Source organism: Salvelinus fontinalis, chromosome 19 (assembly GCF_029448725.1).
Source record: "Salvelinus fontinalis isolate EN_2023a chromosome 19, ASM2944872v1, whole genome shotgun sequence".
NCBI lineage: Eukaryota > Metazoa > Chordata > Actinopteri > Salmoniformes > Salmonidae > Salvelinus > Salvelinus fontinalis.
The window spans coordinates 45,519,188-45,544,119 of NC_074683.1; the positions used below are offsets into that span (position 1 = coordinate 45,519,188).

Genomic DNA, 24,932 nt, shown 5'->3' on the forward strand with positions numbered 1-24,932 from the left:
GCCAGCTGCTGGGGGGGGGGGGGGGGGCAACGTTCACTCTAGGACCATACACACTGGCTACAGCTGCTTCAGAACATCGGCCAAGTTAGTCACACACACTGGCGCACGTGCCTGGGGGGGAGAAAGAGAGAGAGGCCTGGTGTCTGGCTGTGTGTAATCTTGATGGTCCAGTGGGTAATTTTCTGTGATGAGACTTAAAAGGAGTCTCAGCCTGCAGCCTCGCCCCAATAACACGCATCACTATTTATAACACAGGTGTGTGAGCACAGAGGGAGCGTGAGATGGGGAGAGGGGAGGGAAAGGCATTCTTCTGCAACGCTGTAAGTGCTAAATAATGCTTTCTAATCCCAACTCCCATCTGCACGCTCTCAACCATACACTTTCCATACATCATCCAGTGAAAGGGAAACTTGCATCGTGAAACAGTATCTGAGATCCGTCACCACTGCCACAGCATGAGCCCCCCACCTCTCTCTGAGTAGCCCACACACAGACTTACAGAAGTGCAGAAGTTGACAGGCCTAATGGTACTGTATGTAGAGCAAGGCTGGGGTTGAACTATGTATTGCAGCATCTTCAGTCTTATACATTGTGACACATAGGCCTACTCCAATTGAGCCCATTCATAGACGCAAACTACCTTTAGTGTCTATTCATGAAGGTATCTTCTGGCCGTGGGAGTTTTGTTTAGTGCCCCAACGCTCGTAACACACATCGTTTGTGATGGAAGACAGCTAATTAGCACAGGTGGTCGCCTCAATCTAGCATGCTCCAACATGTGTTAGTGTAACTGTGGAGGAAGTGTAGAGGAAGTGTAGCTCGGCGGCTGGAGGCTCAAGGCCGTACGCATCTGTGCAAACCTCCTACAGTAAGTATATTTTTTATTTGACAGATTATTTCTCGCTGATATGAAAGATAAGTCCCATATGTTTCGAAAACCGTATTGCAAGCGGTGATTGACGTTTCTCAACATTAAAACTCAGGATTGTAGTCCATATTGTCCCACCAGTAAGCAGTGCTTATAGCTGAGAACCCTTTGGGATAAGGCAGAATGCCTCGGTTTTATGTCCCTATATAAAAATAGCAAAAAAGTTCAAATGATTGAGTGACAGGTTGGCGCAAGATAAAATCTGTGTCTCCGCTGCGTCAGCACAATTGACAGAGCGTGCCGCAGTGTGTCTAGGGGGGGCTATGGAAAGCCACTGAGGCGGTTAAGTACGACTCCTTTGAGTTTCCCATTTTTTTACGTGAGTGAATAACGTGATACGTCTTCGCCTGTAATATTTGATTTATTAGGGCAGGGTCAAGTTTACCAGTCAGCCCTGGTGAGGACGCTGTGTTAGAGGCCTCCTTACTACTCGTCTGCTGTTGCTATTGTGGGTGCTCTGCAGGAGTGTCTGCCCTATGATGAGGTGTGTGAGGTTTTCATCCTGACATTGACTGACACTGAATTGATTATGACCGAGCTTTCTACAGAGCCTGGAGAGGATGTGCTCTGACACTTTCCCCGGACTTGGAGAGAAAATAACTGCACAGCTAAATGTTCCTGGATCTGGCACAGAAGTTGTGTCACTGCTGGGGGGTCTGGATACAACCCCAGTGTCCACTGCATTGTTCGGGGGAGAGAATACTCTCCTACCTGCTTCAACAAAGGCCCATGCGGGGAAGTTTGTGCCCCTGCATCGCCAAAAGGTTAGTGTTTAGGGGCAAAGTATTCATCTGCCTCGGGGAAACTGCTTTGATGTTCCTTTATTTTCTCCGCCAATATATTCACCAAATGGACATAACATGTTGGTCAATACAGTTGAAGTCGGAAGTTTACATACACCTTAGCCAAATACATTTAAACTCAGTTTTTCACAACTCCTGATTTAATCCTTGTAAAAAATCCCTGTCTTATGTCAGTTAGGATCACCACTCTTTTTTAAGAATGTGAAATGTCAGAATAATAGTAGAGAATCATTTATATCAGCTTTTATTTCTTTCATCACATTCCCAGTGGGTCAGAAGTTTACATACACTCAATTAGTATTTGGTAGCATTGCCTTTAAATTGTTTAACTTGGGTCAAACGTTTCGGGTAGCCTTCCACAAGCTTCCCACAATAAGTTGGGTGAATTCTGGCCCATTCCTCCTGACAGAGCTTGTGTAACTGAGTCAGGTTTTTAGGCCTCCTTGCTCGCACACACTTTTTCAGTTCTGCCCACAAATTTTCTATAGGGTTGAGGTCAGGACTTTGTGATGGCCACTCCAATACCTTGACTTTGTTGTCCTTAAGACATTTTGCCACAACTTTGGAAGTATGCTTGGGGTCACTGTCCATTTGGAAGACCCATTTGCGACCAAGCTTTAACTTCCTGACTGACTCCAAACATAACAATGGTCATTATGGCCAAACAGTTCTATTTTTGTTTCATCAGACCAGAGGAAAATTCTCCAAAAAGTACGATCCTTGTCCCCATGTGCATCACAATGTAAATGAAGGCTGTGTTTGTTTCAATCCTGCCCACAAAACACAAGTAATCATCAATTCGGAGTGCAGCTGCATACGACCTGATCGCAATGCGTATCGTAAATTTGTGTTAACTTTGGATATCCCTGTGGATAGAGACCATCTGTAAATTACACAATGTACATGGGACAATATGTTAAAATACTATAGCTCCAAACCAAATATAAACTGTAGACATTCATATACAAATATTGAAAGCATGCACCATGAAAATATTGTCTCATTTACATTGTGTAATTTATTGACGGTCCCTAACTAGACCTGGAGATAGGCTATCCATAGTCAATGTCAGGTCGCACGCCAGCAGGCTGAAGGAAATTGGCTAAATAATTTGGCTAACACTTCCCACCTGCGAACACAGACGAGACACGCACATCAAACCACACCACAAAAACAACTCACGTCAGTCATGGCCGCTAGCATTTCGTAATGAACCAAACCTAAAACGAGGCCATATCAGGAAGTGCAGTTGCCCTTTAAAAACAAACTAATGACATGTTGCACCTCCAATGTGCTACCTTTAAAAGAGCCAGGAGGAGGCCACATGAGAACAGCAGGTCAATGGAGCACTTAGAACAGCAATTTCTGAACGCCGTGTCTCCCGCTTGCTAGCGTAGTAACGACTACCTAGCGGCTTCCCCGTTTCATCTATTGCTGTTCACTGGACCCTATGATCACTTGGCTACATAGCTGATGCCTGCTGGACTGTTCATTAATCACTGTACAGCATTTTGTTTATTTTGTTTATCTGTCGGCCGCAGGCTCGAACTCAGGCCCTGTGTGTAGTTAACTGACCCTCTCTGCCCATTCATCGCCATTTTACCTGTTGTTGTTGTCTTAACTGATTAGCTGTTGTTGTCTTACCCGTTATTGTCTTAGCTAGCTCTCCCAATCAACACCTGTGATTGCTTTATGCCTCGCTTTATGTCTCTCTCTATTGTCAATTGCCTTGTATACTGTTGTTTAGGATAGTTATCATTGTTTTAGTTTACTGCGGAGCCCCTAGTCCTACTCAACATGCCTCAGATACCTTCTTTGTCCCACCTCCCACACATGCAGTGACCTCACCCAGCATAACTAGTGCGTCCAGAGATGCAATCTCTCTTATCCGCACTCAATGCCTAGGTTTACCTCCACTGTACCCGCACCCTACCATACCACTGTCTGTACATTAAGCCCTGAATCTATCCTACCACGCCCAGAAATCTGCTCCTTTTATTCTCTGTCCCCAACGCACTAGACAACCCGTTTTGATAGCCTTTAGCCGTACCCTCATCCTACTCTGTTCCTTGGGTGAAGTGGAGGTTAAACATTTTTAGGGATAGGGGACAACATTTTCACTTTGGATGAATAGCGTGCCCATAGTGAACTGCCTCCTCTGTCCCAGATGCTAATATATGCATATTATTATTGGATATAAAACACTCTGACGTTTCTAAAACTGTTTGAATTATGTCTGTGAGTACAACAGAACTCATATGGCAGGCAAACTTCCAAACAGGAAGTGGAAATTCTGAGGCTGGTTGATTTTCAACTCATTGCCTATTCACATCCCAGTAAGATATGGATCTGTTCGCACTTCCTACACCTTCCACTAGATGTCAACAGTATGTAGAACGTTGAATGAAGCCTCTAGTGTGATGTGGGGCCGGATGGCAGCTATTTGAGTCAGTGGTCTGGCAGAATGCCAGTTCCTGGTCACGCGCATTCCTCATGATATCGCCTTGCGTTCCATTGCTTCTGTAGACACAAAGGAATGCTCCGGTTGGAACGTTATTGGATATATATGATAACAACATCCTGAAGATTGATTCTCTACTTCGTTTGACCAGTTTAATCGACCTGTAATATAACTTTTTGAAGTTTTCGTCCGAGTTCGCATGGACCGGCGCCAGCGTTTGGACATGTGAACTAAACGTGCTAGCAAAAGTAGCTACTTGGACATAAATATTTGACATTATCGAACAAAACAACAATTTTTTGTGGAACTAGGATTCCTGGGAGTGCATTCTGATGAAGATCATCAAAGGTAAGGGAATATTTATGATATAATTTCGTATTTCTGTTGACTCCAACATGGCGGAGAAATGTTGTGTATATCTGAGCGCCATCTCAGATTATTGCATGGTGTGCTTTTTCCGTAAATTTTTTTTTTAATCTGACAGCGGTTGCATTAAGAACAAGTGTATCTTTAATTCTAAGTAAAACATGTATCTTTCATCAAAGTTTATGATGAGTATTTCCCATTATTTGATGTTGCGCTCTGCAATTTCTCCTGATATTTTGGAGGCATTTCTGAACATGGCGCCAATGTAAACTGAGATTTGTGGATATAAATATGCACATTATCAACAAAACATACATGTATTGTGTAACATGATGTCCTATGAGTGTCATCTGATGAAGATCATCAAAGGTTAGTGATTAATTTTATATCTCTATTTCTGCTTTTTGTGACCCCTATCTTTGGCTGGGAAAAATGGCTGTGTTTTTTGGACTTGGCGGTGATCTAACATAAATACATGTTATGTTTTCGCTGTAATATTATATATAATATATATATATATATATATATATATATATATATATATATATATATATATATATATATATATATATATATATTTTTTTTTTATTATTATTATTATTATTATTTTTTTTTTTTTATCGGACACGATGGGTAGATTAACAATATGTTTATCTTTCATTTGCTGTATTGGACTTGTTAATGTGTGAAAGTTACATATTTCTAAAAAATATTTTTGAATTTCCCGTGGTGCCTTTTCAGCGGAATGTTGTCACTAGCGGAACGTGTGTCCTAGAAAGGTTAACCCAGGCCCTGCGTCTCCCCAGGCACTCTCATTTGTTGACTTCTGTAACCGTAAAAGCCTTGGTTTCATGCATGTTAACATCAGAAGCCTCCTACCTAAGTTTATTTTACTCACTGCTTTAGCACACTCCGCCAACTCTGAAGTCCTTGCCGTGTCTGAATCCTGGCTTAGAAAGGCCACCAAAAATTCTGAGATTCCCATCCCCAACTACAACATTTTCCGTCAAGATAGAACTGCCAAAGGGGGAGGAGTTAGCCTGCAAAGTTCTGTCATATTTTCCAGGTCTATGTCCAAACAGTTTGAGCCCTGTACACCATATGTGAATTGATTTTCCCCCATCTATCTTCAGAGTTCGTTCTGTTAGGTGACCTAAACTGGGATATGGTTAACACCCCGGCAGTCCAACAATCTAAACTAGATGCCCTCAATCTCGCACAAATTATCAAGGAACCCACCAGGTACAACCCTAAATCCGTAAACATAGTCACCCTCAGATATTATCCTGACCAACATGCCCTCCAAATACACCTCTGCTGGTTTCAATCAGGATCTCAGCGATCACTGCCTCATTCAATCAATCAATTTTATTTTATATAGCCCTTCGTACATCAGATAATATCTCGAAGTGCTGTACAGAAACCCAGCCTAAAACCCCAAACAGCTAGAATGCAGGTGTAGAAGCACGGTGGCTAGGAAAAACTCCCTAGAAAGGCCAAAACCTAGGAAGAAACCTAGAGAGGAACCAGGCTATGAGGGGTGGCCAGTCCTCTTCTGGCTGTGCCGGGTGGAGATTATAACAGAACTATGCCAAGATGTTCAAAAATGTTCATAAGTGACAAGCATGGTCAAATAATAATCATGAATAATTTTCAGTTGGCTTTTCATAGCTGATCATTAAGAGTTGAAAATGGCCTCATTGCCTGCATCCGCTATGGGTCCGTGGTTAAACAAACATTCCTCATCACTGTCTAACGCTCTCTAAAACACTTCTGCGAGCAGGCCTTTCTAATCGACCTGGCCCGGGTATCCTGGAAGGATATTGACCTCATCCCGTCAGTAAAGGATGCCTTGTCGTTCTTTAAAAGTGCTTTCCTCACCATCTTAAATAAGCATGCTTCTTTCAAAAAATGTAGAACGAAGAACAGATATAGCCCTTGGTTCACTCCAGACATGACTGCCCTCGACCAGCACAAAAACATCCTGTGGCGGACTGCACTAGCATCGAATAGTCCCCGCGATATTCAACTTTTCAGGGAAGTCAGGAACCAATACACGCAGTCAGTTAGGAAAGCAAAGGCTAGCTTTGTCAAACAGAAATGTGCATCCTGTAGCTCTAACTCCAAAAAGTTGAGAGGCACTAAAGTCCATAGAGAATAAGAGCACCTCCTCCCAGCTGCCCACTGCACTGAGGCTAGGAAACACGGTCACCACCGATAAATCCACGATAATCAAGAATTTCAATAAGCATTTCTCTACGGCTGGCCATGCTTTCCTCCTGGCTACCCCAAACCCCGGCCAACAGCTCCTTACCCCCTGCCAGTACTTGCCCAAGCCTCCCCAGCTTCTCCTTCATCCAAATCCAGATAGCAGATGTTCTGAAAGAGCTGCAAAACCTGGACCCGTACAAATCAGCTGGGCTAGACAATCTGGACCCTCTCTTTCCAAAATGAACCGCCTCCATTGTTGCAACCCCTATTACTAGTCTGTTCAACCTCTCTTTCGTATCGTCCGAGATCCCTAAAGATTGAAAAGCTGCAGCGGTCATCCCCCTCTTCAAAGGGGGTGATGCTCTAGACCCAAACTGTTACAGACCTAAAACTATCCTGCCCTAACTTTCTAAAGTCTTCGAAAGCCAAGTTAACAAACAGATCACTGACCGTTTCAAATCCCACCGTACCTTCTCTGTTGTGCAATCCGGTTTCAGAGCTGGTCACGGGTGCACCTCAGCCACGCTCAAGGTACTAAACGATATCATAACCACCATCGATAAAAGACAGTACTGTGCAGCCGCCTTCATCGACCTGGCCAAGGCCTTCGACTCTGTCAATCACCATATTCTTATCGGCAGTCTCAACCGCCTTGGTTTCTCTAATGACTGCCTCGCCTGGTTCACTAACTACTTCTCAGATAGAGTTCAGTGTGTCAAATCGGAGGGCCTGTTGTCCGGACCTCTGGCAGTCTCTATGGGGGTACCACAGGGTTCAATTCTCGGGCCGACTCTTTCCTCTGTATATATCAATGATGTAGCTCTTGCTGCGGGTGATTCCCTGAGCCACCTCTATGCAGACGACACCATTCTGTATACATCTGGCCCTTCTTTGGACACTGTGTTAACAAACCTCCAAACGAGCTTCAATGCCATACAACACTCCTTCCATGGCCTCCAACTGCTCTTAAACGCTAGTAAAACTAAATGCATGCTTTTCAACCGATCGCTGCCCGCACCTGCCCACCCGACTAGCATCACTACTCTGGACGGTTCTGACTTAGAATATGTGGACAACTACAAATACCTAGGTGTCTGGCTAGACTGTAAACTCTCCTTCCAGACTCACATTAAACATCTCCAAACCAAAATTAAATCTAGAATCGGCTTCCTATTTTGCAACAAAGCCTCCTTCACTCACGCTGCCAAACATACCCTCGTAAAACTGACTATCCTACCGATCCTCGACAATGTCATTTACAAAATAGCCTCCAACACTCTACTCAGCAAACTGGATGCAGTCTATCACAGTGCCATCCGTTTTGTCACCAAAGCCCCATAACCACCCACCACTGCGACCTGTATGCTCTCGTCGGCTGGCTCTTGCTACATATTAGTCGCCAGACCCACTGGCTCCAGGTCATCGATAAGTCTTTGCTAGGTAAAGCTCCGCCTTAGCTCACTGGTCACCATAGCAATACCCACCTGTAGCACACACTCCAGCAGGTATATCTCACTGGTCATCCCCAAAGCCAACACCTGCTTTGACCGCTTTTCCTTCCAGTTCTCTGCTGCCAATGACTGGAACTAACTGCAAAAATCGCTCAAGTTGGAGACTTATATCTCCCTCACTAACTTTAAGCATCAGTTATCTGACCAGCTTACCGATCGCTGCAGCTGTACACAGCCAATCTGTAAATAGCCTATCCAATCTACCTACCTCATCCCCATATTATTTTTATTTACTTTTTTGCTCTTTTACACACCAGTACTTTTGCTTGCACATCATCATCTGCACATCTATCACTCCAGTGTTCATTTCCTAAATTGTAATTACTTGGCTACTATAGCCTATTTATTGCCTTACATCCTCACGTCATTTGCACACACTGTGTATGGACTTTTTCTATATGTGTAACTCTGTGTTGTTGTTTGTGTCGCACTGCTTTGCTTTATCTTGGCCAGGTCGCAGTTGTAAATGAGAACTTGTTCTCAACTGGCCTACCTGGTTAAATAAAGGTGAATTTTTATTTTTATTTTTTTATAATCACCCAGGGGCAACTGGTAGGGTTGAGGATGATTTAGGTGACCCAGACACCGGCCCAAAACAAGTTAAGCTACCCCAGTATCCCCTTGAACGTTTAGGTTTGCAAAATTAAAAAGACATAAAGACAGAGACAGAAGAGTAGATGGAGAGACACCAGACAAGACAGAGACCGCAAAAGATGAATAGAATATGATGGAGGGACACCAGAAGAACAGAACAGGCCATAACAAACAAAAGAGGATAGACAAAGGAGACAGTAGCAAACAAGAACCTGAAACAGCAACAGACAAGACACAGAAAAAGAAGGGGGCAGATGGAGAGTGAACAGAACACATAGTAGACTATCACTTCAAGCTGCTCTATATATTCTAAATTAGTTGTATTTATTTATACAATTTATAACAGGTGAAATACAGACAGTGAAAACATAAAACATGGATTACAAAGAATTAAGGTGAGGTGAAAAGGCAGGTGAAATTACTATTAAAACAATTGTTTACTTTTACAAGGTCAAGACGAGAGAGGAGGGTAGACAAGAGACAGCAACAGACAACACAGAGAAAGTGATGGAGAGAGGCAGAGGAGGGGTGAGCACACAGTAGACCATAACTTAAATCTGCTTTATGGATTCTAATTACTGCACAGTGTGTGTGAGAGAGAGGGTGTTTGGGTACGGTGGGATTATTTAATCAGTTTGGCTCAGAGGGACAGGTCAGAGTCTGTCTGAAGTTGTTGAGTGGTTTTTGGCAATACACTGTATATGTATGTGTTCCAGAGAAGAGAGACCCACAGTAGCTATTATATCTGAGTACTGGCAGTGTCTGCTGTGGCAGGTGGGAAGGTGCAAGTTACCTGAAAAATATCAAATCTCTCATTGTTGTAATTTCTCTTCCCAATAATAATCTCAAAGTGCACCACATTCATGCATTTTACTGATGAAATTCCCTTTTTAATTTTTTGATGGGGGAGATTGCCCCCGGACCCCCCTACCGGCTTTGGGCTAAGCACCAAATATCTTCAAATCCTAGAAACACATTTGCAATTTCAACTGCCCCCTTAGTGACTTTATCCTGGCGCTGGGTCGATCTGGAGAGATCAGTAATCGGTTAGCATAAATCTGGTGATCTGATGGACTAGACACTTTGAAAAATCTGCAAATGATGAAGCAAATCAGATTGACCCACTTGCCACGATGCTGGTTTGGGTGGCTGCCAGCCCTGCCCCTCTCCCCCACGTCACAGTGGTCCCTCCCCACAGAAACCAGGGTGTCACTCTATGCCTGAGAATCTCAGCAAGGACACAGAAGGAAAAGCCTGCCTGTCCTTTCAGACCTAGCATCGAGTCAATGTGCTTAACAATGAGAATGCTAGGTTAGTTTAAAATTGGTTTTATTTAAAAGGCTGGCAAGTTAGTTAGATGATTAAAAATGGTAGACTTACTGCTGACTTTCATAGAGCCAAAAGCCGAGGGCTGCGGCACTGGTTTGCAGCTCTCTGCGAAGGAGGTGGTTCTGGGCCGACCAGACATGGCAATCCCCGAATCAAATACTGTAGACTACGTGAGTGTAGATGTCTTGGTAGGTTTATCTTTCTAAACCTTTGCAGCCAAAGAATAACAGTTCCTTAATCTGAATGTTTGATTATTCACAATATGATATTTAAATCAACTCCTCTGTCCACGAGCCTTGACAGCCGTTATTTAGTCTATCAATCACCCTTTTTCGTCCACTAACAGTAATTCAAAGCATCCTATTTCCCTTTGAGCCCTCGTTTTCCTTCAGTTGCTAGGCCTTGGAGAGACGTCTTCCAACTAAAATAATCATGAAGCTGGCCTCCGCAATAAACCCACTGCACTGCTGGTTTGATTTCTCTTACGTGGTCACAGTTGAACACAAAACGACAAAAGTGAGACGATCAGACATGGGGAATGGTTGCTGTATATTCCTATAGATGCAGGGCCATGCAGTTCCTCTTTATATTCCGATGTGAAGACTCAATGACCCGACCGCCATGGCTGCTCGCTCTCCTACCCTACGGACAATTCAAACGGAAAAATCTGCCAGTTGCCCAATCAATATGTGAACGATTTCTACGGCCCTTCAAATTTGTCCCAACTACATACACGGCGACGTCCAAATACGGTTCTTCTAGTATCGGGTATTGAGGAAACCCTGTGCGTTTCGTTCTTCGGGAAGTGGCAGTCCAAGCCTGAAATTCTTCTTTATTCCTTCCTCCTCAGCTCGCTGTCTTTGTCACTACGGACCTTTGTAACGCTATTTGCGTAAATTGTGAGCCTTGGTTTATGTGTAGATGCGCGTGGCGACAGGGTTACGCAAATAAACCACTGTAGAGAATCTGAGAATTGTGCACGCGCAAGGGTGAATCTGAGGTAGCCGATTCAGCCAATCCGAAACGTATCCCTTGGCGATGGGCAGATAGCCCGTACTGTAGACCAATAAGGACGCTGTTCTTGTAAAACACATGGCATAATGTTCCTGACACCGCCCCTTGTGTTCAGAGACTCGTGTCCGTGCGTTATGGGCACTGGGAAAATGGGCGGGGTAGTCAGAGGGATTGATAGCAGTCTCAGCCAATCCAACTGAGGGACACACTACTTGCACCAATGGCTAAACAGCTGCTACCGACCGTGCACCGGTAGCATTTTGCAACGCGGGGATTCAATTAATCTCACCCAGACGCCCGAGGACGCGTGCACCGTTAAAAGTTGATTGCATTTGATTTGAAACCAGGCAGCCTCCCGGGCGTGAGCGAACAGGGAAGTCGGGTCAAAACAGAAGTGCTGAAGCACAAGCAAAGTAATGAGTAGGATTTTGTGTTTTCCCATGCAAAAGTTAATGCTTTCGATAAAAGCGCTTTATCTTCCTTCCCAATGAAAACTAGATAGAAAATGTGAACATTATTTGATGGAAAACATATGTTATATGTTTCTTGAGGAACCACCATGCTGCATTGTTGACAAAATGACCGAGCAGGTGCCGATTACTGTTGGATTTGAGAGGGCGCTCCTTCCTCCCCGTTTTGTCACGATGTCGTGACGGGTTGGGCCAACGTAAAAGATCTCCCTCACTGTTGCTATGTCAACTCTTGCAATCTACCCAATAGCATGAGGCAGGCGACAACTGATACTTTTTAACACAACCCATGACAGTCAAAGGAGAGTGGTTCCATTTTACTCTCAGTTGATACTAAAACATTTCTCTAATATGTGTGTGTGTGTGTGCGAGCGCGTGTGTGTGCCAGCCAGAGGAAAGATTAAACAGCAGTAATTATGCCAATAAAAGACAACACTCACACACAGCAATTAGACCTGCTCTGGGTCTGACTGGGCCACCTGCAGAAACACACACACACACACACACACACACACACACACACACACACACACACACACACACACACACACACACACACACACACACACACACACACACACACACACACACTGTATCTCCTACCCTTTCTGCATCTCTCTCTGACTGGGTGTGCAGATTTTCCAGCTGTGGGTATTGATTTCCACACACAATGTTTGTCATTGTGTGTGTGTGTGTGTGTGTGTGTGTGTGTGTGTGTGTGTGTGTGTGTGTGTGTGTGTGTGTGTGTGTGTGTGTGTGTGTGTGTGTGTGTGTGTGTGTGTGTGTGTAGTCGGAGGGTAAGGGATCATTGGCTATTATTATGTCATTACAATGTCATTACATTAGTAGGCCTACAGTATGTGAAGCCACACACACACACATTATGCTTATCCTCATTAAGGCTGTAGAGTCCAGGTCACCGTGATTGGTACACTATTATACACAATATGTGATCTTGAACATAAAACCATCTTGAAGGATAGAAATGAGTCATCCTTGATGGTTGCTCCACAGGAGAACCCTACTCAAGTCATCTGCTGTCTAAGAAGTTAAAGGAGCTTATGTGCTGTTTATGTGTACTCTTTTATGTATTTTATGTTCATCTGAGGATGCTGTATCAAAGGGAGTTTTTTTCCCGGTGTGGTCTTTCAGCAGTGATGATGCAGGAAAAAGAAGACCAGCATCAGAAACAGAGGCAGTAGTACAGAAATAATGGGAGATGCTGCTTTCTCTTTAAGCAAACACTTCCCGGGGCGTGGGAGCGCGCACACACACACACACAAATCAGTGTATTAAAGACAAACTGGGATGAAAGAGCCTTAAGGAATGAAAGGAGAGAGATGATTGAATGCGAGAGAAAAAAGCACTACCGCTCTAAATCTTTTGCTCTTCTTTTGTCTATCTCAGGTTTGTGCTATAAGGGAATAATGCAACATAAAGAATGTTATTTATTCATTCTTAATGGTCTTATGAGCTAGTTCAGTGCCAAATAATCCAACAGCGAACAGTCTTATGGTGGCATTTTCACTGTTTAGCATTGGATTTATGAGTTTAGAGCGCTTACAAAAGTCTATAAGGTCATCAGCTTTTATACTATGCAGTTACTGTGTCACGTTTACTCCCGCTCCCCCGTTGTATCACCCATCAGGCAGTATTGTTTGTTTTCATGTTCAGACGCTACTCCTGTTTTTGTATTCACTCTATGTTCGTTCCTATTAAACTCACCGACTGCACCTGCTTCCTGACTCCCTACGTCTTCGGTACATACTGTATCATTAACACCAGAGAAAAAAATCTAATTACCTAAACTCATTCATTCTGAAAATGAATAGAGTTGCATCCTCTTATGAGAAGCATTGAGAGCCAGAAGAGGGAGACAGAAGTAATCTACAGGCAGACTGGGTGAATTGGGACCAGAGGGGACCGGAGGACAAATGCCAACAGGTAATTTAATAATCAATCAGCTCACAGAGAATTACAATTGATAGAATTGGAGGCAGAGCTTCCAATTAAAATGCAATGATTTCAGTACATTGTGCACACACACATGCACGCCACACACATGCACGCACGCACTCACACACACATAACACTCAAATCAATAACATTACCAACGTAGTGCATTGAGGGATTTTGATGTATAAAAAGGTAAACAAAAGCATAAAGATCATAAAAACTCAGACAAAATTGATATAATAGTATTCTTTACAATGGTGACCCTGCACTCCATCCCTGGTGGGCTCTATTCAAAGTAGGGGGGATTAAAAGAGATGGTAACAGATCAATAAAATCCAGTGTTTTTTTGTAACATGCAACAATCTATATGATCTAAATATTGTATCTTATTTAGCTACAAATATACATTTTCTTTAACATGACCTAGAGACAATGGCAGTCAGTGCAATAAGTTAATGACAAAGTCAATAAATTAAAATCAGATCCCAATCATCATACAACAAACTCGACCCATTGAACAACACACTGCATCTTGGTCCCATTTCTAAAGCACTTGCAACCAATTAAAAAGCCTGTAATGTGATTGCTGTGAGGTAATGTGTTGCTAGGGTACTCGTACTCCACACATAGATAAGGAAGATTCATTGTTGAATTCAAAATCAGATGTTTTTCCTTCAAATTAGCCATCTTGGATGGGTACAAGGCAAGCTTTTCTAGCATTAGTTCCTGCTCAATTTACCACTTCTAAATAGTGTTACAACAGTGTGTAAACTCAATTGTTCAGCCGTGAACTGGCCATTGAAAGTAAATTACAACACAGTTTCACTTGAATGATTCTCCCGCAGCACCGGTTCAGTCTAGGTTCCAGACAGGCTCATACGAAGGTCGGTTTGAGGTCCTCCTTGAAGTTGACCACCGGATGTGTGGAGCGGCAGAGGCTGGTGAAGCCGCCATACTCACTGTCCGAGGAGTCTGAGGAGGAGCTGTCGCTGGAGGGGTAGGAGCCGTGTTGCAAGCAGGCGTCGCAGTAGGGACGATGGTAGTAGGAGTAGTCAGCCAAGCTGCTGGAGTCTGAGTCCCAGTAACCATACGAGTCCCTGCCACGGTCTCTGTCTGGCCCTCCCTCACCAACCCCGTCACCATCTGGAGGGCATTTTCGAAGGGGTGGTGGCCGGTGCTCCCGCCTTGAGCTGCGCCTCCCGCACCTGTTTGTTACCCTGTGCCACGCCTCTAGCCCTTCTTCTCCATCACTGTCGTCGAGGTGGAGATGATTAGTCTCTGTGGCGGCAGGATTGAGCAGAGGTTGTGTTTTTGAGAGGTGCTTGTCTGGTTGTGAGAGCCCCGTGTCGCTCCTCCTTCCCCAACCAGGAGGCTCGGAGCCTGGGTAGTAACAGGGTGGAGGCCCCCATCTTGGGGAATGGAATGGAGGTCTGCGTTTCCTCATTACGTAGGGGGAGATACTAGGGTAGCGGAAAAGGAGAGGGGGATTGGGGGAATGAGGAGTGCAGAGGGAGAGAGGAGAGAGAACAGAGGGATTGGTCGAGGAGGGTTGAGAGGGTCTCCTGAACCCCCTGCTGTGATTTGGTGAGCGGAGGGCCGTTTCCATGACAGCGTCCACGCTCAGTTCCTGGAGTATCTCCTGCAGCTGCTCACTGCTCACAAACCCTGCCTGCCTGACACCTGCCATCCATGGTGATGTGGTATCGCCATGGCAACCTGACGGTTCCGACTGAGCAGGGGCCAAACCCACCGGGGGGAGAGTGGATGAGGAAGTGACATAGTTTGACTGACAGGAGGGTGTGGTTTGTGTCCCTCCCATCTCCCCTGGTGTTCTGACTCCTATCTTGGAAGAAACAGAGGGCTGAGGGGAGAATGGGAGGTGAGACCTTTCCGCTCCACACTGCTGCTGGGACACAGTCCCCTCAACCTTACACCCCCCTGCCTCTGTCTCCATCCCTGCACCCTGGATGTATGAGCCAAACTCTACACTGCACGGTTTAACACTCACACAATCCCCTGGGGGAAAAGAGAGGGCAGGAGGGGGAGGAGAAGAGAGAGGAGCAGAGGTCGATTCAGAAGGAGGTGTACAGAGAGCAGAAGTAGTGGGAGGAGCAGACTGAGCAGATGGAGAGAAAGGATGAGAAGAGGGGGTAGGTTCTGCTACGTCCCTCTGTGGCAGGGAAGTTGGAGAGCAGTCGGACGGCACCACTGTGGTCTGGGTGGAGGAGGAGTGGAGGTTGGTGGTGGAAGAGTCCATTTCCTGGTCCTCGTGAGGGTGGGTATTGGACATGAGGCGCAATAGCTTGTCTTTGGCGTTGTTCACCTGCTCCTGCAGACTGTCAATTACAGCATTCTTCTGCCAAATGACAACAACAAACTTTTAAATCCCCCTCAAAACAAAAAACATCAACAACAAAAGTCAGTGTGGCTCAGTTGGTAGAGCATGGCGCTTGCAACGCCAGGGTTGTGGGTTCAATTCCCACGGGGGGACCAGGGTTCAATTCCCACGGGGGGACCAGGATGAATATGTATGAACTTTCCAATTTGTAAGTCGCTCTGGATAAGAGCGTCTGCTAAATGACTTAAATGTAAATGTAAAGGTTAACCTAAAGATTGGTGTCGGGTTAAAGGTTACAGGTGAAGTTAGTGATGAGTAGAAGGGTATTCAGAATACAAAGTAAACAAGTTTAGGTATATACTATAGTGTTGAGGGGTCACAGAGATTATTCTGAATACAGGACCATGTAGGGACCATTTTAGTCAGTAAGGAGAGTATTTCACTACCTTTTATAACCGTTAGGGGGCGAGTGAGGGTTAAAATAATACATAGCCTACACACTGACTACCTCATTGAGGAGCCTCTTCATAGAGTTGTTCTCCCCCAGTAGATAGTAGACTTCATCCTGGCTGTAGACAGAGTGGACACTCTTACTGGGGCTGCTAAAGTACTTCGCCATCTGGCTAAGGTTGTTGTGCTCCTCCTCAAACCGACGCCACTGGGTTAACTGGGAAGAGGGGACCAAGAGGGGTGGAAAGAGGGGAGAGGAAGAGGGGGATTGTGATGGATAGTCAGATAACTGTCAGACAAATGTGCCAGTCTTTGAGCATACCATTGAATCTCCAGGTGTGTGTGTTGCTCATTGTACTTCCTTTCTTTCCGTCCAGGATGCATTCCTGTATCATAACATCAGCTCACCACCAGTTACTTATGGGGAGTCATTAACTTGTTGGCGGAGGCTGTAGCGTGTGGACTCATGGATCAATGTGTGTGTTTGTTTGAGTCACACAGCATTGTTAACACACACACTACGGTGAGGTATGGGAAACACTCATGTAGACACTCGAATTGGGCCTGTCATAAATGACAGGGGTTTCTGCTCTGTCCATCTTTTTGTGATGTGTGGTAACTGTCTCTCTCACCTGAGGTACAAACAGCATACAGTTGGTGGCGAGGGTACAGATGAAGATGGCTCCAGCTACCACGCTATAGACCACGTTAGGCCAGGCCTGCAGGAACCGTGACACTGGGACTGCAACCGCCGTGGACAGGGTGACCAGGCTGACCGCGGTCATGATGGTGGGGGACTGGTTGACCGGAGGGAGGCTGACGTTGCTGGTCAGACCGGCCAGGTAGGTCCCATACAGGAGCAGGCCACCCTGGAGAGAACGCAACATAACCACATAACGTTCATGACATGTTTACTATGACAAACCAACACAAACTCAGAGGAAACAGCTATAATGTGCTCTCATGTTTATCTGAGCCTTTCTTCCAGTTGTATGCTTTACCTTCATCACAGCGAGGAGGATAAACCACAGGTCTGAATAGAGAGAGGAACAGGAGTCCAGCTGAGACAGAGAGTAGGACAATTCCCTCTCCACCACCTTGACCATAGCCCCAATGGACAGTGCACATTTGACCGGGTCGGTTAGACTCCAAGCAGTCAGAACCAGCAGGTCCAGCAGAATCAACAGAGCTACCAAGCCCATCAACTGGATGTCTCTGATGATCTGAAACACGCACATAGAGTTCAGTAATACACCGTGCAACACACCCACTCTACTACACACTTGAACCAGAGAGACAGTGAGAGCAGCAGCCTGCTTACCACTCTCTTGTCAGGCACGCGTTGGGTGAACACTCTGTACAGCCGCCATGTTTTCCCCAGGATGGGCCCAAATACCAGAGTGCTGCCGATACAAAACATCCAGATCCTGGCCTAGGATACACCACAATAACATCAGGACATCCCATAATATCACACAGCACGGCACCATTAGAGCAATGTGTGTGTGTGTGTGTGTGTGTGTGTGTGTGTGTTCTTACCTGTAGTATAGCTCTCACTCCTCCCCCTTGTAGGTGGGTGCGTTCCTCAAAAGCGAATAGGAATCCACTGCTGTAGGTGAGGACACTCCCACACAGAGTCAGCACATTAAGGTTAGGACTAGACATCTTCACTATCCTGAGACAGAGAGAGGAACAAACACAAAAGTTAGAATGTTTACATCTGTGTATCGATTTGAGCATTTATATATGCTTTTATAGTACATTCAGAAAGTATTCAAAGTATTGACTTTTTCCACATTTTGTTGTGTTACAGCCTGAATTTAAAATGTATTAAATTCCGATTTTTTTGGGTCACTAATCTACACACAATATCCCATACTGTCAAAGTGGAATTCTTAAAAAAAAATCTAATAATAATTAATTAAACATGAAGCTGAATGACAGAGTGAAAAGAAGGAAGCCTGTACAGCAGGGTTCCCAATAGGCAGCACAAAGCCAAATTCGGCCCTCAGGTGATTTTATTTTGCCCTCAAAGTTTTGAGCAAAAACGTATTTTTATTTAAATACATATATATATATATATATATTTTTTTTTTTAAGTTTTAGTTGTTAAATCAAATTAAATCCATTATAATCACACTTTGTAATGCAACAAAATGTGGAAAAAGTCAAGGGAGAATACTTTCTGAATACTTCTCTGAAGGCACTGTAGTGTGGGTATATGTATACCTGTTGTTCTTGAAGCGCAGGGTAAAGAGCAGGAAGCAGAACGCCAGCAGGATGCCACAGGAGAGAATAGTCCAGACCACTGCACAGAGCACTGGGGAGAGAGACTGCCTCTGCAGCTCCACTCCCATCTACAGTAGATGTCAATCACATTTCAATTAGAATATCTACACTAATGGGAAACACTTGAGTAAATACAGTAACTTTGTGTTTGTGTGTTTGTGTATGTGTTGATCATGTTAAGAGTATTGTATGTGTTTTAGTTGCTATCATTTGCATTCTGGAATGATTGGAGTATACCAAAAACCTTCAACCTGGTGTTTTTTTTTGTATCGCCTCATAAATATATTGCATACAAATTTGCAAGCCCAAGGCACAGAAAACAGACAACTTTTATGAACCTTTATTAATATTAATTATATCTTTATTAAATCAACCACACAATACAAGAGATAGAGAAAATATATTTTGTCACAAGCTTCTTTAACAAATAAAGCTGACACAACACTCAGTGTCCTATTCTAAGAAGAGGTGATAGGTGAAAGGTTAAGGTGAGGAGGTGACGTCACTGACAGGCGAGATCACCAATGGCGCTGAGTTGACCCCACCGTTATTCTTTCGGGGGTTGAAGTATGCATAGAGTCTCTCTGCGAAGATATAACCGGTGAACGAGTAGATATGAGATCTGGAATCCACATCGTAAAAGGACACCTGCCCCCCTTCCCAGTCCACGTACACCCCCACCCTCTGGGGCTTATCGACCAGTGGCAGGGGGACAGGAGGGGTCGTCAGAGCCCAGTACTCAGTCCTGTTCCTCAGGCCTACTGTCCAGTAGCCATGTACAGGGTTTAGGGTATTCCCTCCTTTCTTGTTGACAGACTCTCTTCCCACTCCTATGTCCCACTCTGTCTTCCCCTTCACCTGCACCTCGTAGTAGAACCTCCCTGAGGAGAAGCCCTCCCTCCCCAGGACACTGATACCAGGGTAAAACCTCTCGGGGTTGTCAGGGAGATTCAGCGCTGTATTGCCGTGGGCCACTTGTTTACCGTTGTCAGAGAGGATAAGTTTAGGGTGAGCTGTATCAGGGTCAAGCGTCACATCCACAGCACACTGCTGAGTTCTTGTAAGTTCTGTTTCACATAATCTTTTCACTTCATTCTTCAGTGTCTCCTCAAACTGGGATCCAGCTCTCCTCACAGCTCTCCTCACTGTTCCTACGTACACAACACTTTGAACTCTGATTTCGGACCAGTCCTTGGCAGGTGGTGGGGTGCACAGGGATGGGAAGCTATGGATGAGGTGGAGGTGGTCCTCAGTGAGTGAGAGCTGCTTCACCCCAGTGCTTCTCCTCTTTAGCTCTGTGATTTCCTGCTCCAGCTCTTTAATGAGCCCTTCAGCCCGCCTCTCTGCTGCTTTCTGCTTCTCTTCAATCACCTCAATGAGCTCAGCCTGGCTTCTCTGAATGGAGCGCACCAGAGCAGTGAAGATCTGCAAGCTCTCCCTAATCTCTCTCTCTGCATTTATTTTGCCTGATTGTACTGTGTGTTTGATCTCCTTCACTTTCTGCAGTCGACCCTGAATCATCTGCTGCATTACATCTTCCATATTCCCCAGCTGAGCCCTCCTCTCTCTGCTTTCTTCCTCCAAAGGGACAACATTGTGTTTCTTATGTCTTTTCTCAGTGCAAACCTGACACATGTACGTCTGGTCACTTCTACAGAACAGCTCCAGAATTTTCTGGTGCCGCTTACACACTCTGTCCTCTATGTTAATCACAGGCTCAATCAGATTGTGTTTCTTGAAGGTGGCCAGTATATGGTGAGGATCTAGGTGAGTCTCACAGTAAGAGGCCAAACACTCCAGGCAGGACTTCAAGGCCTTGATTTTCCTCCCAGTGCAGACGTCACAGGGCACTTCTCCAGGTTGGGCTGCTTGGGTTTGGTCCTGTGTACTAGTAGCAGTAGCCCTAATTTCAACTGACCTTCTGAACTGATCAGCCATCTCAGCTATGAAAGTATTGACTTTGAGCTCAGGTCTTCTGCTGAATTTCTGCTTACACATGGGACACTGGCACGGGCTGGTGATATGCCAGTAGCCATGTATGCAGTCCTTGCAGAAGTTGTGTCCACACGGGGTGGTGATTGGGCTGGTGAACACATCTAGACAGATGGGGCACAGGAACTGCTCCTCGGACAGCAGGCTGCTGACGGAAGCCATGTCTGGGAAGAGATCCAAAAATAAACCACATGGGACTTCATGGAATCAGTTGGCTCTCGACCTTGGAATTCTTTTACTGGAATGTTTTTTTCTAGCTTACAGTAGACCACCACGCTCTGTGCAGTTACAGCACACCCAAATAGCTTTCTCAATACATGTAACCAATGGTACCAATCATATGATTTTATATTTCATTCAGAAATATGCATTTATTAACATGTGCTGAGAAGTCTAATACAGCCTAACAGATAAAGAAATTAAAAGGGACAGTGACGACATCCTCACCTGTCAAATTCAATCTGTCTCTAAATCCAGCCTACTGTATACACATTAAATGTAATGTAATACAATTTTAAAATATATATATATAACTGTATTCTTCCCCTTGATTATATTTATAACTGGGCTGGGAGGGACAGGTGTTGAAACTTGAATAAACAACCTAACACAACAGACAACACAGCACAAATGAAAGAACCTCCACTCACCTCTGTATTCAGAAGAACAGCAATGTCAAAGACGAAATATTTTGTACTCTACTAGGCTGTGTAGAGAGATTTGTGAGGGAATTTGGTCATGCTAAAGCACAAAGTTCTCTAGTTTAGTCTCATTTTAGAAGGTGACATTACCATGGCTTGTCCCGGTCCCTTACTGCTAAGCTGAAATGCAGCTGCTCTTAAAGGTACAGTACATGGCTGAATTAACCCGTAACATGACAGGACTCTCTCAGCTGAACCATGTATTATGGTTGCCATGTATCTAATACATTCACACTTCCTGTTCATATTATGTAGGAGTTCACAAAGCTTTTATTGTGCTGTAGCCCAGAAGATTTACTGAGGCCAAATAACAAAACCATTGAAAAAAGTATGCACATTTCAGATCAGTTCAATGCAAAGAGGATTCAATTTAATATTTCCACATAAATTAGATACAGAGACATATTGGGGCAGGATTAGTAATGAGCTGCATTTTCAGTATGTCATCATACAATCGTAAAGGACATAACAATAAAGCCCAGCAAATGTGATTCTAGATTTCCTGGTAAGATACAATATATACCTCTCTAAATATTCAATATAAATCAATGCATGGAATGTTCAGTTTTCTTTAGAATGTAATCGATACGAGTTAAATCTCAATCTGATTGGCTCACATGAGAGATGATCAACGGTGCTGACATTTTGTCAATGCCACAAACCCCAAGGTTGAAGTACGGGTAAAGTGTCTCAGTGAAGGAACAATCGGTAAACGAGTAGATATGAGATCTGGCCTGGGCATTGTAAAAGGAGACCTCACCATCTTCATAGTCCACATAGACCCCCACCTTCTGGGGCTTCTCACTCAGGGAGAGGGGGGTAGGGTCAGTGGTGCAGGCCCTGTAGACATTCCCTTTCCCCAGCTGGATAGTCCAGAGTCCATTCTCAGGCTTTGCTGCATGAATCGTTCTTTTAATGGACGCTCTGGCCACTCCTACACTCCAGAGACTATTTCCCTTCACCTGCACCTCGTAGTAGAATCTTCCTGAGGAGAAGCCCTCCTTTCCCAGGACGCTGGCAATATAGAAGAACCTCTCTGGATTGCCAGGGTAGTTCTGTCGTCTACCGGGATGTCTAAGTTGTTTCACATCTTCAGAGAGAGTGAGATTGGGATGAGCTGTATCAGGGTTCAGAGTTACATCCACTGACCACTGCTGAATAACCTTGAGCTCAGCCTCACACAACCTCTTCATTTCACTCTTCAGTGCATCTTCAAACTGAGAGCCAGCTCTCTTCACAGCTTTCCTCACCATGCCGACATTCTCAACACTCTGAACCCTGATCTCAGACCAGTCCTTGGTGGGTGGAGAGGTGCACAGGGATGGTGAGCTCTGGAGGAGTTTTAGGTCAGTGATTTCCTGCTCCAGCTCTTTAATGAGCCCTTCAGCCAGCCTTTTGGTTTCCTTTTGCTTTTCTGAAATCACGTCATTGAGTTCAGCCTGGCTTCTTTCAATGGAGCGCATTAAAGCTCTAAAGGTCTGACAACTGTTCTCTACCTCTTGCTCTGCATTTATTCCGCTAGATTGTATTCTATTTCTGATCTCAATCATTTTCTGCTGTCTGCCCTGAATCATCTGCTGCACTTCAGCCTTTCCTAACTGTACATTATTCTTTCTGGTTTCCACTTCAAGAGCGACAGTGTTGTGGATATTGTAGTCGGTCTTGAACTCCAGACATCCCCCATGCCTCTCACACATATGTTCTTCAGGATTCTCTACATGCTGTTGTCTCCTCAAGGTTGCGACTCTCTGATTGGGCTCCAGGGGAGTCTCACAGTAAGAGGCCTCAAAAGAAGAATTCACAGCCTTGATCTCCCTCCCAACACAGATATCATAGGACACCTCTCTAGGATGGTCCAGGCATTGGTCCTGGGGGCTTGTGGTATTTACCACAAATGGATTCCAGAACTCATCAACCATTTTAGATAATTGAGTATTGACTTTTAGCTCAGATATGTTAGGGAATTTCTCCTTGCACTGTGGACACTGGCACAGGACATTGTTTTTCCAGTATTCTCTGATACAATCCATGCAGAAGTTGTGCCCACATGGGGTTGTGACTGGTTTCTTGAGCACCTCCTCACATATACTGCATATTAACTGCATTTCAGACTGTGGATTGTTAGCTCACGCCATGCCTGGGAACAAACAGAAAGTGAAATCAACTTTCCTGAATGAATCAACAATCTGTGTTATCTTGGCATTCACACCAGAATTATGCTTATGTATTTTCTTTTCTATTCTTGAATGCTATCGTTTCTAAACATACTCTTTAACAAAAATAAACTTCAAACACACTACATACAAGAGAAGCTACGATAAAATACAAAAATTCTAAGATTTTCTCTGTCTCTTCTTACCTGAGATGATGTGTATTGTTGAATTATCTTATTTTTCTCTTGAATCCCAAAGTAAGACTGAGTTCAGGGGACTGGCAAGTGTTCAGAGAAATGTATAAGGAGGAAATGTCTTCAGGTCCTCAACATTCAGCTCTGCTGTTTAGTTTCATTTCAGCAACGGGCTCCTCCCAACACCATATTGAAAGACTTTGAGCTTTCTTCTCCATCTCTTAAAGGAGCAGATCTTCCTACACTGGGTGTACAAGACATCAAGAACATTCTGTTGGATTATAGCTTGAAATATACTTATTCATGTTACCATACTAGAATGTATTGATTACTTTACACGTGTAAGGAATGTGTATGTTAGGGGTCATGGAAGGGTAAACAAGAACTAGGTATGTGGAAAGTTACTGAGTGAGGTGGAAAGTTACTGAGTGAGAAAAGGGGAAGTGCATAAAGTTCATATTCTGTTCGTATATGTTACTGTTGAATATGAATGTCCTAAGGAGGGAGGCAAAGGGCAGCATGTACTGAAATGTACTGAAAAACCCAATGCAAACCTGGTACACAGAATGTTTGAACTTTCTTTAAATAATTAGTCTGAAATACAGGGAAAGAAAAGGGAAAGAACAGACTCACTTCACTGACCTCTGTTCTGACTTTCTGGTGAGGCGTGATCACCCTGAGATTTAAGTAAAATATGTAAATGCTGGTAAATATGAAGAAGTGTATTGCTGTTGTTGTTTTGTTTGTATTGTTTTTGTCTTTGCTTCAATACAAATCTCACCAGATTGAGTCTGCTGTATTGTCAGGAATTCTCTCAAAATGTTACCCCTCTAACTCCCTGACCCTGTAACTCTGCTGTGAGATCGCCAATATGATAGGGGAGTATAAGCCAATTTGCAAAATGGTTTCAACAGTGTGTTGTTATTCTCATTGACATTTGTCTTAGACATTTGTATTAACGATATTGGGAATGTAATAATTAGTCATACAGTGAACAGTTTGTCTGGATTTCCTGAATCAGAAATGCCCTAAACTGTTGTTTTGGTCTGTCCTCTCTCAAGGTTATGGCGATAGCGATCCCAGACTGATTCTAGATGCATGGAAGGGATTATTCAACGAGAACAGTGTGAGCCTTACCCCCTCTAACTGGCTGAAGAAATTGCGACAATGGT

The 24,932-nt window shown here is 44.3% G+C and overlaps 2 protein-coding genes across 8 annotated transcripts in view; both read right to left on the reverse strand.

Moving 5' to 3' along the window:
- The window catches only part of gsk3ba (glycogen synthase kinase 3 beta, genome duplicate a), a 39,967-nt gene extending 28,856 nt beyond the window's left edge, over positions 1–11,111 (reverse strand). The window contains exon 1 of one of the 2 annotated variants that reach the window (XM_055871730.1): positions 10,255–11,111. In XM_055871730.1, the coding sequence (XP_055727705.1) occupies positions 10,255–10,342 (88 nt within the window). In that variant the 5' untranslated portion in view covers positions 10,343–11,111. The remainder of the gene's footprint in view (positions 1–10,254) is intronic. The other variant, XM_055871731.1, reaches the window with a different exon arrangement.
- Positions 11,112–13,590: 2,479 nt separating this feature from the next.
- The window catches only part of LOC129816820 (probable G-protein coupled receptor 156), a 28,253-nt gene continuing 16,911 nt past the window's right edge, over positions 13,591–24,932 (reverse strand). For 2 of the 6 annotated variants that reach the window (XM_055871734.1, XM_055871733.1), the window contains exons 2-10: positions 23,773–24,004; positions 21,363–23,550; positions 18,661–18,788; positions 17,971–18,106; positions 17,753–17,863; positions 17,433–17,654; positions 17,064–17,300; positions 16,490–16,648; positions 13,591–15,999 (exon numbers count right to left, since the gene is read on the reverse strand). In XM_055871734.1, the coding sequence (XP_055727709.1) occupies positions 14,518–15,999; positions 16,490–16,648; positions 17,064–17,300; positions 17,433–17,654; positions 17,753–17,863; positions 17,971–18,106; positions 18,661–18,788 (2,475 nt within the window). In that variant the 5' untranslated portion in view covers positions 21,363–23,550; positions 23,773–24,004 and the 3' untranslated portion in view covers positions 13,591–14,517. Of the gene's footprint in view, positions 16,000–16,489; positions 16,649–17,063; positions 17,301–17,432; positions 17,655–17,752; positions 17,864–17,970; positions 18,107–18,660; positions 18,789–19,045; positions 20,877–21,362; positions 23,551–23,772; positions 24,830–24,932 lie in introns of those variants that run through there. The other 4 variants (XM_055871735.1, XM_055871732.1, XM_055871737.1 and 1 more) reach the window with 4 other exon arrangements.